At 48.8% G+C, this 15,704-nt stretch overlaps 1 protein-coding gene across 15 annotated transcripts in view; it reads right to left on the bottom strand.

Moving 5' to 3' along the window:
• ATP9B (ATPase phospholipid transporting 9B (putative)) overlaps positions 1–15,704 on the bottom strand; it is a 287,191-nt gene that overhangs the window by 19,482 nt on the left and 252,005 nt on the right. For all 15 annotated transcript variants that reach the window (XR_002518773.2, XR_002518774.2, XM_009192938.3 and 12 more), the window contains 6 exons: positions 13,962–14,060; positions 12,084–12,173; positions 10,976–11,120; positions 10,708–10,772; positions 8,554–8,709; positions 8,317–8,381 (listed from right to left, as the gene is read on the bottom strand). Coding sequence is in view for 13 of the 15 variants with exons in the window: in XM_009192938.3 (XP_009191202.2) it covers positions 8,317–8,381; positions 8,554–8,709; positions 10,708–10,772; positions 10,976–11,120; positions 12,084–12,173; positions 13,962–14,060 (620 nt within the window). In the remaining 2 variants the exon portion in view is untranslated. The remainder of the gene's footprint in view (positions 1–8,316; positions 8,382–8,553; positions 8,710–10,707; positions 10,773–10,975; positions 11,121–12,083; positions 12,174–13,961; positions 14,061–15,704) is intronic.

The raw sequence follows: 15,704 nt of genomic DNA, 5'->3' as shown, positions 1-15,704 counted from the left end.
CACAATTCTGGCAGGTGTGAGGCGGAGCGCCCTGTGGTCTAACCTGGTCTCTGTGGCTGACGATGCGGGCATCGTTTCACGGGCTTGCTTGCGGTCTGTGCATCCCCTCACACACAGGGTGGCTGCCTCTGCGCCTTCTGTCCTTTTCTTAACGGGACTGACCCTTCATGGCTGAGCTTGGAGATTCTTTAGGGACTGCTGGACACAAGTCTTGCCAACACCTGCTTTCCCTTCTGGAAGTGGCCCTCACTGGCTGCAGCATCCCGTGCCCATGAGGCCTTTCTCCAGCACCTGAGTCCCTCTGCCTGCACGGTTTCCAATTATCCCCAACATACCCTGTTGCCCCACTGGCTGCTTTCAATGGGTTTCTTTGTCTTTGGTTTTCATCAGTTTGATTACGATTATCTTTGACTTTATCCTGTTCAGGGTTTGCTTACTTTCTTGAATCTGTACATTTATGTATTTTGCCAAATCAGGGAGGTTTTCAGTCTTTATTCCTTCAAGTACTTTCCTAGCCCTGCCCTGTCCCTTCTCCCCTGGAACTCCCATGGCACCAATGGTCAGAGGCCAGGGCTCCCACGGCACAAACGGTACAGTTACCATTTTGCTGTCCCTGAGGCTCTGATCCATTTTTTTTTTCAGTCAATTTTCTCTCTGTTGTTCATATTGAGGACTTTCTGTTTTTCTATCTTCCAGTTCACTGTGTCCTTCCTCTGTTCCTTCTATTTTGCTGCTAAGCCCAGTCGTGGCATTTTTTGTCTGGGTTATTTCTCATCTCTAAGATTTCCATTTGGTTCTGCTCTGTATCTTGTCTGCTGGGCTGTTCTATTTTGCCATTTGCTCCAAGTATGTTGGTAATGGCTGTTTCCCAGTCTTTGTCAGAGAATTCTAGCATCTCTGCCATCTCAGGGCTGGCTTCTGTTGCCTGTCTTCCATTCACCTTGAAATCTTCCTGGTTCTCGGTATGGCAAGGGACTGATGGAAGCCTTGACATTCCGGGTACTGCGTATGAGACTCTGAATTTTCTGAAGGGTGCTGACCCTGCTGCGGTGGGGAGAAGAGGGCACTGTTCTTGTTGCTGTGCAGGGGCAGGGGTTCAGGCTCCCTGTGCGGCCTCCACTGACACTGAGGGGCTCATTATCCCCGACACTGGGGATGGAGTCCTGCCTCCCATTCCATCACCCTGGAGATGCTGGGTGCCTTGCTACATCTCGTGAAGTGGCACTTTCAGCTCTCCACTTGCCTTTTTGGGGAGGGGGAGGCGGGCACAGCCCTTGCCTGGCGTCTGGGTGGAGTAGAGTGACGATCATCTGAAAGTCATCTGTCGTCCTGGCGCCCCTTTTGTGGACCTGCGGTTGGAGAGGCTGGGCCCTCGCTGGGACTTTCAAATTTTAAATTTCTGCACCCATGGGCGTTTCCAGGCTGCCGGCTCCTTCAGCTCCAGCTGTTGGAAAATGTGGGGAGCTCCTGCCGCCTCGCCCCTTGCCCCTCTGTTCACCTCGCTCCCCACTCAGAGCCTTCTGTGTGTGATGCCCACAGTTTCAAGCTCAACTTAGCAGAAGGAGCAGGGAGGAACCCATCTACTCCACTTCCCACTGTCCTGGAAGTGGAGTTGGGCCAGAAGTGGAGCTGGGCCGGAAGTGGAGCTGGGATTTTTTTTTTTTGAGACAGGGTCTCACTCCGTGGCCCAGGCTGGAGTACAACGGTACAATCATGACTCACTGCAGCCTTGACCTCCTGGGCTCAGCTGATCCTCTCACCTCAGCCTCCTGAGTAGCTGGACTGCAGGTATGCACCACCATGCCCAGCTAATGTTCTTTTGTAGAGATGGAGTGTCACCATGTTTCCCAGGCTGGTCTCACACTCCTAGCCTCAAGAAATCTTCCCAAGTTGGCCTCCCAAAGTGCTGGGATTACAGGCATGAGCCACTGCACTTGGCTGGGGTTTTTTTTGTCGTTGTTGTTAAATGACATTGTCACCTATGAGAAAGCATTCTCATAGTTATCTCAGGTTGGGAAAGTGACCTCGTGGCAGAGAACCAGAAACACCCATGACACCACGTGATCTTGTAGCCTGGAAACATGCGGATACCTAAAGGCTATATTCTGTTTTAATATGACTGAGATCCCATGGTCACAGACTGTTCTATTTTTAAAACTGTTGTGGGTTCTATATGAAACGTTTTCTTCTAAGGTACTTTTAGTCTAGCTCACATTGTTTCCTTGACGGGTCACTGCTGGGCACTAAACATCTACATGCTCAGAGAACTTTATCCAGAAATTCAACTTTAATTTATTGGGTTGAACTTGTACAACACTGCTGTACTTCCCTCGAAATCTTTAATCACTTTTGTTAACTTTCTTTGAACAACTCCCACTCTGCTTAGGATTTAGGAACAGGGACAAATAATTCAAGGAGAGCCCAACCAGGAGTTAAGATGGCAGGTCATCCCCTGGCGATGCCTGGCGAGGGCGGGCGTCCTGTTCTGCGTGCACACAGGCATGTGGACACTCAGCCGTGCGGCTTGTGACTCGCTCACACCAGCAGGAAGGACCACGTGCAGTCACGATTTCCGTATGTGCATTTATGAGAACTCTTGCTTTACTTATGCCAGAAATCTCCTTATCTCTTCAGCCCTTAACAACAAAAACCCCACTGCTGCCTCCTTTTCATAAACCTACTCTCTGGAGGTGTAACCTTCAGCATGTGAGCGATGAGTTTTGACAAGCGTCATGGAACCACGGTGTGATCATGACGCAGAGCATCTCCGTCACCCGCCAGGGGGAGGCCTGTGATGCGCCAGGTGGGAGACCCCTGCTTCCCTTGCTGCCGCGAGTCCCACAAAAATGGCTGTTTCCCGCAAGCTCTCTAACACCTGGCTATTCTCTCCGGGTGGTCTCTGCTCTCTGCGGGTGGGTCTCTCCAGGCCAGTGGTGTTGGGGCTCGCCCACCTTGCCGAGTGTGTCCTCTGCTTTCTCTGTGCTGCAGGGCGATGGACACAGCGCAGCTCTTCCACCCCCCGGCGGATGGCCGTTGGTGTTTTCCCAGTCTGTGGAGATCACAGCTGAAGTGGTGAGAGTCCTGGTGCCAGTCTGAGTGGAAGAATGAGTGTTTTCCTTTTTCCTGGGTGAACACTGAGGAGGGAGGTTGCTGGGGCATGGACAGTGAATGTTTAATTTCATAAAAACTGCCAGTCTGCTTTCTGGAGTGGCTGGACCATCTGCACTCTCGCCAGCAGTGCCGCCCTGCTGCCCGCCTGCCAACACGCCGCTCGGCCTTTCGGCTTGGCCTCCGCGGTGGCAGAGCCTTAACTCTCTCTGTGGCTTAAATTTATCTTTCCTGGTAACTAATGATGTTAAATACATTTTCTTGTGCTTACTGCCATTCTTATGTCTTCTTTTGTGATGGATGTTCAAATATTTCATCTTAAAAAAAAACTGAGTTGTTTCATCGAGTATTGAAATATGTATTGAAAGTATTTCTTTCTTGTCTGCCTTTTACTTGATTAGCACTGTCTTTAGAAGAGCAAAAACTTAATTTTTATGAAGTCCATCATCTCAGTTTATTCTCAGTGTGTCATGATGTTTGTGGCAGAGTCTGTGCCAACCTGGGCTGGGTTGGGAGCCCTAAGGACACCAGGCCTGGCCCTCCTCTGAGATGTGCACACAGGGCTGGCTGAAACTTCATCTCAGGTACAAGGACTATTGGAACACAGAGGTTTCGAGCCGTCTGGCTGTTGAAACACGGAGGTTTCGAGGCCGTCTGGCTGTTGAAACACGGAGGTTTCGAGGCCGTCTGGCTGTTGAAACACGGAGGTTTCAGGAGCCAAATGACATTTGAGCAGGAGGTTTCGAGGCCGTCTGGCTGTTGGTTCTAGATGTGGGAGAGTTGTTTCTCTTCTCAGAGGCACCACCGTCCCCACGGCTTCCTATCCAATGTCTGAAAACATTTGTTTCATGTGTTTTCTCATGTTTTCCACTTGATTAGGCTTGGAAGATAAATCTGTTTCCTGTTATTCCAATCATGGCTGGAAGCAGAAGTTCTGAAGACCCTCTCTGATAAACCCACAGAGCCTCCCATTCCTGCAAGTCTGGACACGGCTCCCTGAGGGACCTGCCTGTGCTCCTCCTGCCCAGAGCTCTCTCTCGGAATGTCATGCACCTTCTTGGTGCTCAATTAAGGTTCAATCTAACTTTAACAAGAGCGCTCACAGGCTCTCCATCTGAGTCACTAGCAAGGGCATAAAGGAGACCCACACCCAGGAATGGCTGCTATGCCGTGGCGCTGTGTGTGAGATCCTTGCGGGCAGCTGCCAGAGTCACTGGGGAGACACCTCCGGCCAGTTCAGACTAGCGTTTCCCAAAGCATTTCCGTGGAACATGAGTTGTGGGCTCATGAGATCAGGAGTCTCTCTCAGAGCCTCCAGCTTGCCAAAGTGCACAATGCTGCAGCCCACAGAGGTTCCCCATGAGGACTTGGCCTAGGAGCTCTCTTTCTGGCGGAGGGCATGGCATTCCCTAGGCCTGCTTGGGGAGCAAGGACAGGGTGGGCTTGGGGATCACAGGAGCCTCCCCAGGCTATCCTGTCTCTCCCAGCCCCTCCTGCTGCCCCATTCCCCATGCCCCTAGGGTTCCCCATCACCACCTTCGTGGCCCCCAGGGTCCCTGGTCCCTCCCTGGTTTCCCTGCTGTGCACTGAGTATGCCTAGTCCTTCCTGCTCCTGGGGCCTCTTGCTTCAGGAAAGTCACCTCGGCCACCAGTTCCCTCCAGAGCTGATGAAATGAACGCAGATGAAAACCATATTTGTGGAATTAAATTCTGTCAACTGTCCTCTAGCTTCTAGAGCCAGTTTCTCTATCACAGCCATGATTTTGGTCTAGTTAGATGTTATTTTGTAAAAACACCATGTTGCTTTTTGCTCACTTCTTGGTATTTATTTCTTAGGTGAAGGCAAACTCATTATTTATTTTCAAAGATTAACTAAAAGCATTGCCCCTCCAAAGCTCCCACCTAACCAAATTCAGAGTATGAGTGCTTAAGAAAGTCACAGACATTTCTTGCGTGACGGACACTCAGAGTGACTTTACATAAAGCCCACTATAAAGAAGAGCTGTAGGAACAGGAGCTGGGGACACCGTGGAGCACTCGGGCTGTGAGGCAGGCATCCAGGCCTCGCTAACCCAAGCAGTAGTTCTTTAAAGAATAATCTCCATGGTCCCCTACATTTTCCTTTCAATGTTTCAAATCCATGATTTTTAAAATACGAAAGAAGGTGAGAATGGTTATGCTTTTCTATGACTTCCAAGGAAGAAGCACACTATTCAAACTCAAGATGCAATCAGCATTACTGTGCAAATTCGATACTATTTAAAAGCAACTAGGCGGGTGAAAGGGCTCATGCCTGTAATCCCAACATCTTGGGAGGCTGAGGCAGGTGGATCATTTGAGGTCAGGAGTTCGAGACTACCCTGGCCAACATGGTGAAACCCCGTCTCTACTAAAAATATACAAAAATTAGCCGGGCGTGGTAGCACATACCTGTAATCCCAGCTACTAGGGAGGCTGAGGCAGGAGAATCACTTGAACCCAGGAGGCAGAGGTTGCAGCGAACTGAGATCACGCCACTGCACTCCAGCCTGGGCGACAGAGCAAGACTCTGTCTCAGAAAAAAAAAAAACAAAAAAAGAGTCATGAACGTAATAATCACTGTAAAGATGTAGGCGATGGGAAAACCTATTTAAAAAGAGTTAGCACTTACTGCACCTTTAGGATTTTTCCCCTTTGTTTGAAGTACTACAGAAAACATTATTGAAATTCATGGGAAGCTGAGAATATTAGCACAAATCCTACCACGATTTCCATCAACTGTATGGGCTATGAGTTGGTAGGTTGCTGGGACATTCTTTGGTCACAGAGAGACATGAAATAAGGCTCAAGTGACACCATGGATGCACAGTGTCATCCTGTGCTACCTCATACTGGGGCTGAGGGAGCCTCAGTGGACAGGATAGCCCAGGGCCGATGATGGCACTTTCCTTGTGGGCCACAAAACGGGAGTCTGCAATGCTTACGATCACGATCAACGGGGTTACTCCCTGTGTGATTATAGCAGGCAGGGGTCTAAAACCTAGGCACTTGTGCCAAGATGAAGGGCTAGGGGTGAGAGAAGCCTGAAGACACATGCGAAGGTTTCCCCAGGCTCTTACCTACTTTATTCAAAGTGATTTTTAAGACCATAGGACAGGCTCCTGATACCCTGGAAGGAACGGTGCTAACACGTGCAGGCGAAGGACGTGGAGTCCGAGGCAGGTGCCCCAGGAGTCTTGGTAGCTGTGAGTCCCACAACTCAGCTGTCCTGAGGCTTGGGGTGTGGGGCCTAGAATCCGCCAGAGTCTGGCCCTCCTCTGAAATTCACACACACTGAAGTTCACGCTGACAAACCCACAGCAGGTATGAGAACCTGATATACGTTGTGATTTGTCCTTGCAGAGCATGCAGAATAGGACGCTAACTGGAAATACAACTGTGTGGCCGGGGGTGTGAAGGTGCAGCGTGGGGGGGCCGGGCCTCCAGGGGAAGCAAGGACAATGGGGGTGTGAAGGTGCAGCGTGGGAGGGCCGGGGCCTCCCGGGGAAGCAAGGACAATGGGGACATCTGGCAGTGGTCTAGGCCAAGGGGACATCATGTGTGGAGGCCAGAGGACAGAGAGGACCTGAAGACTGGAGAGGGAAGGAAGGCGGAGACCCAGTGCGTCTCTGTGCATGGCAATGCTCCTTGGACAGCTCAGGATGATGCGGGCGCCTCTCAGGGATTGTGACTTGGGAAGAAGGTGACTTAAGAGAACCTCACATGTTTATCAAAAACCTAATACACGCACAGACTGATATTTCCCTGTATTTTGCTAAAATTGTGAGGAATTCCTGGGATTCAGGGAGCTGTCGAGTGAAATGGTGTTTAGACTGCGGATTAGAAACAGCTCTGCAGGGAGAAAGGACTCTGTTTTCTCTGTGGACCTGGGGTAAGCTCGGTGGCTGCGTGACGGGGAGGAGGAGCACCCGGCGGCAGCCCCTGACGACTCAGGTCTGAGCTGGGCCTCCCACGGGCGAGTTCCTGAGCTCTCTGGATCTCTCATTTTTCTCACACATGAAGTGGGGACAAGGTGGGGATGAAAGCATGTTCAATGCCGAGAGCACTGAGGCCAGCAGCTGTTACTATTAAAGGATTTTCTGAGACTCCTTGTGGGGTAGAACCTGGTTAAGGTGGGAATAAGCTTTGCAGGGGTCAGGGAGGTCAGCGGCAGAGGAGAGGCCGCTTTTAGTTTGCTGCCAACATGAACAGTCACACTGATTTCATTTCTAGGCATAACCACAAAGGAGGAGGAAAAGAGAAATTCCCACCTATTCACCCTTCACAGGAAGTTCCTGTTTTGCAGATAAGGTAGGCGTGGTCGGCAAAATCAGCTCAGCTTTCAATGCACGTTGCATGCCTGCTGCACTTTTGGTGTCCTTTTCTAAGACACTGGTGCTGTTATCTTTACTTTTTTTTTTTGAGATGGAGTCTGGCTTTGTTGCCCAAGCTGGAGTGCAATGGCATGATCTCAGCTCACTGCAACCTCCACCTCACAGGTTCAAGTGATTCTTGTGCCTCAGCCTCCCGAGTAGCGGGGATTACAGGCACACACCACCACGCCTGGCTAATTTTTTTGCATTTTTAGTAGACACAGGGTTTCGCCATGTTAGGCTGGTCTCGAACTCCTGACCTCAGGTGATCCACCCACGCCCACCTCAACCTCCCAAAGCACTGGGATTACAGGCGTGAGCCACCACGCACAGCCCTGGTGCTGTTATCTTTGAAAATGAGATTCCATTCCTGCCCGGGAGAGACTGACGGTGTTTGCTTCGACGCACGCCACGCTATATCCCCGCGCTCACTGTTCTCCACTGCTGGCCAGGCCCCACAGCAGGACGAAGCCCCAGCCAGGGGAGGGCAGCTGCAGAGAGCCGGGAGGGCTTGTCAGTGGCCACTCTGTCCCTCCGCCTTCTGCCACGGGACCCTTTAAAAATCTCAGATCCAACACAGTTCCTGACACAAACTATGGCTTCCACTTGAAAACAAAATCTAGTAAGAAAATCCCAGGAGGAACAAGTGTGCAGGTGTTGTCTTGAAGTTCACCCAAGTAAAATGTTGTTTTTACATCAGTATTATTCATTCTAAATGATGACTGTATCAAGAATCTTTTATATATGTTTTGTTTTGTTTTTTTCCAAAATAGATGTCCTCCCCTGGATGAGCTGGCAGGTGCTGAGTGTAACTTACCCCACCATGAGGAAGCCCTGATACAAAGGGACGGATGCGAAGTAGAAGACTGAGGAAAACACAGCCTGGAGAGAGAGGCACAGACGAAGACAACCGTCAGTTCCACGAGCACCTGTGGCCCCAGGCCTCTCAGGGGCCTCACTACCTCCTAAGCACAGCCCAGGTACTTCCAGCAGCACTCAGCACCCCCTCTCCCGGACGCTGCCCTCCCCGGTGCCAGCACAGAAGGCTCAGTACCTGCATGGTGGAGATGATAAGGCCCCTGTGCATGACGAACTGGCCGAGTGCCGCTGACCTCTTGTAGCTGTTCCGTCCGTGCACCATGAGCAGCCTGCCAATGTGCCGGAACTGCCTGATGGAGAAGTCGGCCGCCAGCGAGGCCTGCTTCCCCTCCTGAAAGAAAAGCACACGGGGCCTTTCAAACACTGCGGACACTGGAAATCAGACTCCAAAAGCTGAGTTTTAGAACTCAGCCTACATTTGACAAAGACTGAAGTTCTCTCTGCAGGACTTTTAGAGCTTCAGCTATGTCAATGGGGACAGGTCCTACGGTCTTAGGCACAGGGGCAGGAAGAGCCCCCAGCACCAGCCCAGGCTCTCACAAGCGCTTCAGGAGAGCTCGGCTCCGATAGTCTGTGGGTGTCACAGGAGTCAGCAGAGTCGCAGAGCCCGGGCCAGCCCTGTCGAAGCATTCCCTTGTGATCTGAGCGTGGGCCAGCCCTGTCGGAAGACGCCCCTGTGATCTGAGCACGGGCCAGCCCTGTAGGAGGACGCGCCTATCATCTTGGGCTTCTTCAAGGCAGTTCTCCGTTTTTCATATTTAAAGAAATAATCTATCTCCTCTTTCACAATTCTGTTGTAAGGCATTACGAAAGGAAGTAGCCAAAGAAAAAGCCACACTTGCTTAAGCTGGGTGAATTTTCCAGGTCTTTTTGGGTGTGTCTGTATTAACATTTAAGTGACTGTGGATAAAGAGAGCGTAACACAGATAAGGCTGGCACAGAAGATGAACCTCAAACCACAGCTCAGCCAGGAGACACAGGCAACCACACAGAGAATGGCGTGTGGGAACAGGAGGGAGGCCACGGAAAGGCTTGCTGGCCAATCTGCTGACATCTGGACTGAGTCCGAGGGCAGGTGACTAAGAGTGACACCTCCCTGCATGCCACTCCGCCAACAGCAAGTTGCCGAGGGCTGGGCTCTAATGCATGTGGCAGGATCGTCTTTATGAAATGTGGGGTTGAAGCAGGGGACTCTGACCAATTCCTCCTTTACTCAAATGTACAGTTCAGTGCCTGGGACACACCAGGCTCTTCAGGCTGTGCTGACTGACTGTGTGCTGAACACACGTGTTGACCAAGTGTGCATTCACCAAGCATGTGTTCTGACCAAGCGTGCAATGAGTATGTGTTGAGATTAGCGTAGGCCAGGTATCGCTGAGCACGTTAGCACGGCGTGTGCTGACCTGGTATCGCCGAACGCGTGCGTGTGCTGACTCGGTATTGGCTGAAGCGCGTGCTGGCGATGTGACCTGGTGTGTGCCGGTGTTATTGCTGACTGGCGCAAACGACGCGTGCTGGCGATGTGCTGACCTGGTATGGCGACGCGTGCTGGCGTGTGCTGACCTGGTGATGGCGAACGCGTGCGCGACGTGTGCTGACCTGGTATTGTGCGGTATTGTGCTGACTGTGCGTGAGCCGTGCTGATGTGCTGTTCCGTGTCGCTGAGCCGCGTGCGATGATAACGACCTAGTGTCGCGCTGAGCGCGTGCTGGCGATGTGCTGACCTAGTGTGCGCTGAGCACGTGCTGACGTGTGCTGACCTAGGTGTGCGCTGAGCACGTGCTGATGTGTGCTGACCTAGTGTGCGCTGAGCACGTGCTGACGTGTGCTGACCTAGTGTGTGCCGAGCGTATGTGGTGTACTAAACGAGTGTGCTGAGCACGTGTTGATCAAGTGTGTGCCGAGTGTGTGCTGACTGTGCACTGAGCACGTGCTGATGTGTGCTGATCGAGTGTGTGCTAAGCACGTGCTGACGTGCACTGAGTAGGTGCTGAGTGTACAATGGCCCAGCATGTGCTGAGTCGTGTTGATGTGTGCTGTATGCCGAGCGTGTGCTGTGTGCTGAGCACGTGCTGATGTGTGTTGACCGAGCACGTGCTGAGTGTGTGCTGACTGAGCGTGTGCTGATGTCTGCTGTGTGCTGAGCATGTGCTGATGTGTGCTGTGTGCTAAGCACGTGCTGATGTGTGCTGACCGAGTGTGTGCTAAGCATGTGCTGACGTGCACTGAGTAGGTGCTGAGTGTACAATGGCCCAGCATGTGCTGAGTCGTGTTGATGTGTGCTGTGTGCTGAGTGTGTGCTGATGTGTTGATAAAAGGGGGAACCTACCTTTCCCTCAATCCCAATCCCACAGTCTGCTGCCTGAACCATGCTGACATCATTTCCTCCATCACCTGCAAAGCAAGAAAAGTGAGATAAAATAAAACCCCATCCATCATCACGTTTTTCATTTGTTACCATCAGCAGCTATTTCAGAAACTTCCATGAATAGAGACGAAATCAGTCTAGTTTTAGAGATGGAACAAACTCTGCCCATCAATGTCAGCCTGCGGGTTTCTCTGGAGACCTCCCCGTGAGCGGGGTGGGCGGCTCTCACCGATGGCGCAGGTGCGTCTCCCCGTGTGCTGCTGCAGCAGTGTCACGATGTGGGCCTTCTGCGTGGGCGAGCAGCGGCAGCACACCACGGCGGGGCACTGGCAGGCCAGCTCCACGAATTCATGCTCGTAGTACTTTAGACAAACCTGGACAACAAAGCCTGTGTTATTTCGCCTTATGGTCGACAACACTGTCCCAGATTTGTGTGATGCAGAAAGTGCAAAACCACGGGAGCAAAGCCAACAGACGCCACCGTTCTCAATCTTTTCAGTATTCTGTGAATCATTTCACAAGACTCACGGACAGGGGAAAATATAAAAATCACGGGAAGAAATTCTATATAACACGGAACCATCCTCCTGCCCAGAGAAGTTCTTCCACTTGAAGTACCAGAGAGAATCCTCTGTGATTTGAGCTACGACATGACCTTCTGGTCTGATCCCCCTCCCCTGGAATCCAGGTTGCCTTAGTGACTTTCTTGAACAACTTCATGTGACCCAGTGACGTTCTGGGGCAGCCTCTGCCAGATTTCTTGGAGTGCTTGCTCTGGGGACACTAGCAACACAGAGGTCCAGGACAATTAAGTCCATGAGCCTGTGCAAAAGCTGTGCAGGGGGAGGCCCAGCCCCGGTGCCACAGCTCTCTCAGCCGGGGGCCACGCGTGCGAGGAAAACGAGGCATGAAGCTACTTTGGACACTCCTGCTCCAGCGGATGCAACGTGGACAGGACAGAGAGCCAGAACCACAGCGCTGGACAGGCTCCTGTCGCTCCTGCTCCAGGTTTCCTGCAGCACTTTCAGGCTCTCAATGTCTAACGGAGGAGTAACAATCACCGTGACCCAGCCCTGCTTTCAGACTCTCAATGTGTAAAGGAGGAGTAATGACCGCTGAGATCCAGCTCTGACATCTCCTCAGGCTGGGGCTGCTTTCCAGAGTGGCAGGTGCAGCGGCTACGGAACGGAGACTGCCGAAACAGCACAGACAGGCAAAAGCACTCGACTCAACAAGCCCTCGGTGCACTGGGATGGACGGACACGCTCGGCCAGGGGCCAGCCTTGCCTCAGAGACACAGACAGACACACATGTACTCACTCAGGGTCTAGCCTTACCTCCAGAGAATCCCCAGATATGACCAGTGCACAATCATGCTTCCTTCGAAATGCATTCAGCTCCAAATGTGCCTCTCCCCGATTGGTTACCTCCATTAAGGGAGAAAAAAGAATCCCAAATTAAAATGTTGTCTAAGTTAGAGGCACAGAGAAACAGGGCATTAGTTGCAGAGTCACGGTGGACTGTTTTGGGGTTATCATCTGAAACTAAAGTAGCTTTAGGATTTGGACACAGAAGAAGGTCCTTTCCAATTCCTCCGGCAGTGCTGGGTGTGTCTACCACTCAGTTAACACAAATCATTTTCACATTTGTGGCAACTGCAAGCAGGAAACTTACAGTGAGGAATGCAGTGGAATCCCCACACTGATGATGAAATTTACGTAAAGGGTGCCTGTGAGTTAATAATTACCCTCTGGATAGTTTGGGAAAGTAATTGCCTTTTATAAATATACTCCCTTAACATACAACGATAATGATTAAGAATTTTCTTGTAATTTCCACGAGGTGATTATTTATCAGAGCAACAGGCCAGGGTAGGCTGGTGTGGGGAGCAGCACTGCTGAGTCACTGACTGGCAGCATCACGGACATGGCTCTGCAGAACGAGGCTTCCACCCAACAGGGCACCAGAGCCCAGGGAGGCCGAGCTCCTCATCGCCACACATCATCGCCACACATCGGGTAAGAGGCAGGACGCTCGCAAACCAAGGTGTTATGTAAATACATCTCTTTTCATAATAGGCCAAATAATGCAAAATACTTAATTGCTCGTGTTGTCTCTGCCATGGGTTTCAACTTACTCCATTAGGTTTTACTCAGTGTCTGAGGGATTTTTAAAAAACCTAAAAGAGTAAAATTAAGTCATAATCTTGAAATATCCTTTGTTTTAGAACAAAAACATTTCAGAAACCAACGTAACTGGTTTTTCATATTCTTTCTGTGGAGATTTTATGGAGCATAAAATAAATGATATATTAATAGTCCTATTAATAGGACCGAAATAAATTAAAAGCTTCATGTGGTTCAAATTAACAATCTCAGACTCATCTTTAAATAGGTAGGTTTTATTGTGAAAAATTTAATTTGTGGTGCTATAGCACTGAAAAGTCAACAAAAATTGATCTGAAGTTTTATCAGAAGCATTAATAATTTAATTGCAAATAGTAGTCTTCAGGGCCTAATTTGCGATTCTGATGCTTCAAAACAAACTACATTTACATGTAAATTATATTCAAATAACTCCTTCTGTAGGTGCAAGCGATTCATTTAGAACAGACGCAGACACAGAATGTCTGTTCACCCACCATCAATCAAGAATAAGAAATTTTTATTTTTTGTTTGAATTAAATTTAGTCATAACTAATACATACAGTAAACACATAAACTTAGATCATTTCTATCAATTTTCTTTGAACTAATTAAGGCAGCACTTGCTCTGAAAATGGCAGTGATTAAAAACACATTCCTATTTTGTATTTATAGCTTGTTTCACAACAGCAGCTTCGGACAACATGTAATATGTGTAACTTGCAGAAAAATGTAATTTTTTATCAATATACATTTTTACAAATTGAAAATAACTGCAGTATGCCTCTTTTAAAATAGTAAAAAATAATACTAATAGTATAACCAAAAAATACTTTTGAACTTAGAGTCTGTTCAATCTGTCAAAAAGCAGCTTTTGATCATTATTAATGTATGTGGTTAAAAATATCTATTTGAACATGTTTTTATAAATTAAAAAAATTACAGTATTTCTTTTTAAAAAGATATTTAGTGATTAGTAAATAACTGAACATATATTCTGAGAAAAACAATAGGCTTTATTTGTGTGAGATAAATGTTTAAAAATTCAAAGTGATTAAGATACATACTTACCTGTCTGAAAATATGAATGTCTTGTGTTCTAGACACCAGATGTGAACTTTTGGCAATGCAAGTAGCTGTCTCGAGTTTATCGCCTGTTAGCATCCATATCTACGAAACAATTTAAACTGGTGAACTTCAACAAGACAAGGACACGCTCATCTCTGAGTCTCACATAATTCACAACAGCCAGAAGGTGCAAGCAAGCCAGGTGCCCGTCAACAGATAAATGGACGAGCAAAATGTGCTCCATCCACACAACGGAGTGTTATTCAGCCTTAAAAAGGATGGAAATTCTGACCCAGGCTGCAATGTGGTTCAACCTTGAGGACATTATGCTGAGTGAAAGAAGCCAGTCACAAAAGGACAAACAATGTCTGATCCCATTTCCATGAGGTCCCTAGAGCCATCCAATCCATAGAGAAAGAAGTAGATGGTGGGTGCCCGGGTCTAGGGGAAGGGGAATGGGGAGAGGGGCAGTTCCCGTTTAGGAAGATGGAACAGTTCTGGAGGGGATGGTGGTGTTGGCTGCACAAGAATCGGCAACGCAGACTTCAACAAGGTCACACTACACACATCCAACCACAACTAAACGGTGTGTTGGCAATGCAGACTTCAACAAGGTCACGCTACACACATTCAACCACAACTAAACGGTGTGTGAACTTGCTTAAGGTGGAACAAGTGAGAGCACAGTGATGTGTAGATACAGCAGCTGAGATCTGGAGGCACGCGAGTAACACCTGGGCCCGGCACTCGCAGGCTAAGTCTAATAAGGACAGCTGTGAGTGTCAAAGGTGCTGTCCACACAGCATTCCACACCAAGCACACAGTCACAGTTTGCCAGGCTGGGAGGCTCAGGAAGACCTTTACTGCAGTTTGCTAGTTTTTAAGTTGGAAACGGAGGTTCAATGGGTAACTGGCCCATAGTCAAGCCAAAAGTTGTTTATGTCATATAAAACATGTTAAATAGTAGCACTTTTACATTTAAAAATTGCATACCCATGCACATCTTATGTGTATATGTATCCCTAGACAATAAAATATCAGGATACTTAATAGATATCAGGATATTTGATATATGTAACAGCAAAGAAATTCCAGTAACATTCTCATTAGCTGAATTTCTCAGATTTCGTATGTATTATATTGAAATATGCATTTTTGGAAACAGGAAGCAGAAAAACCGCTTCAACAGTGTACCGATTATCTGCTTAAGCACACTCCACCTGTGGCTCTCTCAATGTCTAAGATTTGTGCTTTGTATTTATTTTACAGACTTATATTCATTTATTGGACCTAAGATTATGACACATTATTGTGACAAAGTTGAAGAAGAACTAGCACTGCGGCAACCCGAGTGGGATTCAGGAAATGCAGTGAGGTCCCGCTGAAAATCACCTTCGAGTTTCAGAGGAACATCTGAAGTCAGACTTTACATAATGTACAGAATAAAGAGCAAAACTCGACAAAGTCATACAATTTAGCAAATAATTGATGTAAAGATCCAAATTTTAATACAAGGGATATTCACTACTTTAATATACTAATAGTCTAGCACATATAAAGTAAGAAGTAGACTGAGGTGAAGTTTACTAAAAAGTTACAGTGAAATGCAGGGGTCATCTGGTCACTCATTCATGTGTCGATTTACAGATGGGTCTTGCCATGAACTCTGGGGCTCGACTGAACCTCCCGCCTCAGTCTCCCGAGTAGCTGGGATCCCAGGCACACAGTACCACATCCAGCTCATCT

This window comes from Papio anubis, chromosome 19 (assembly GCF_008728515.1).
Source record: "Papio anubis isolate 15944 chromosome 19, Panubis1.0, whole genome shotgun sequence".
Classification (NCBI taxonomy): Eukaryota; Metazoa; Chordata; class Mammalia; order Primates; family Cercopithecidae; genus Papio; species Papio anubis.
This window is presented reverse-complemented; position numbering and strand designations above follow the sequence as displayed.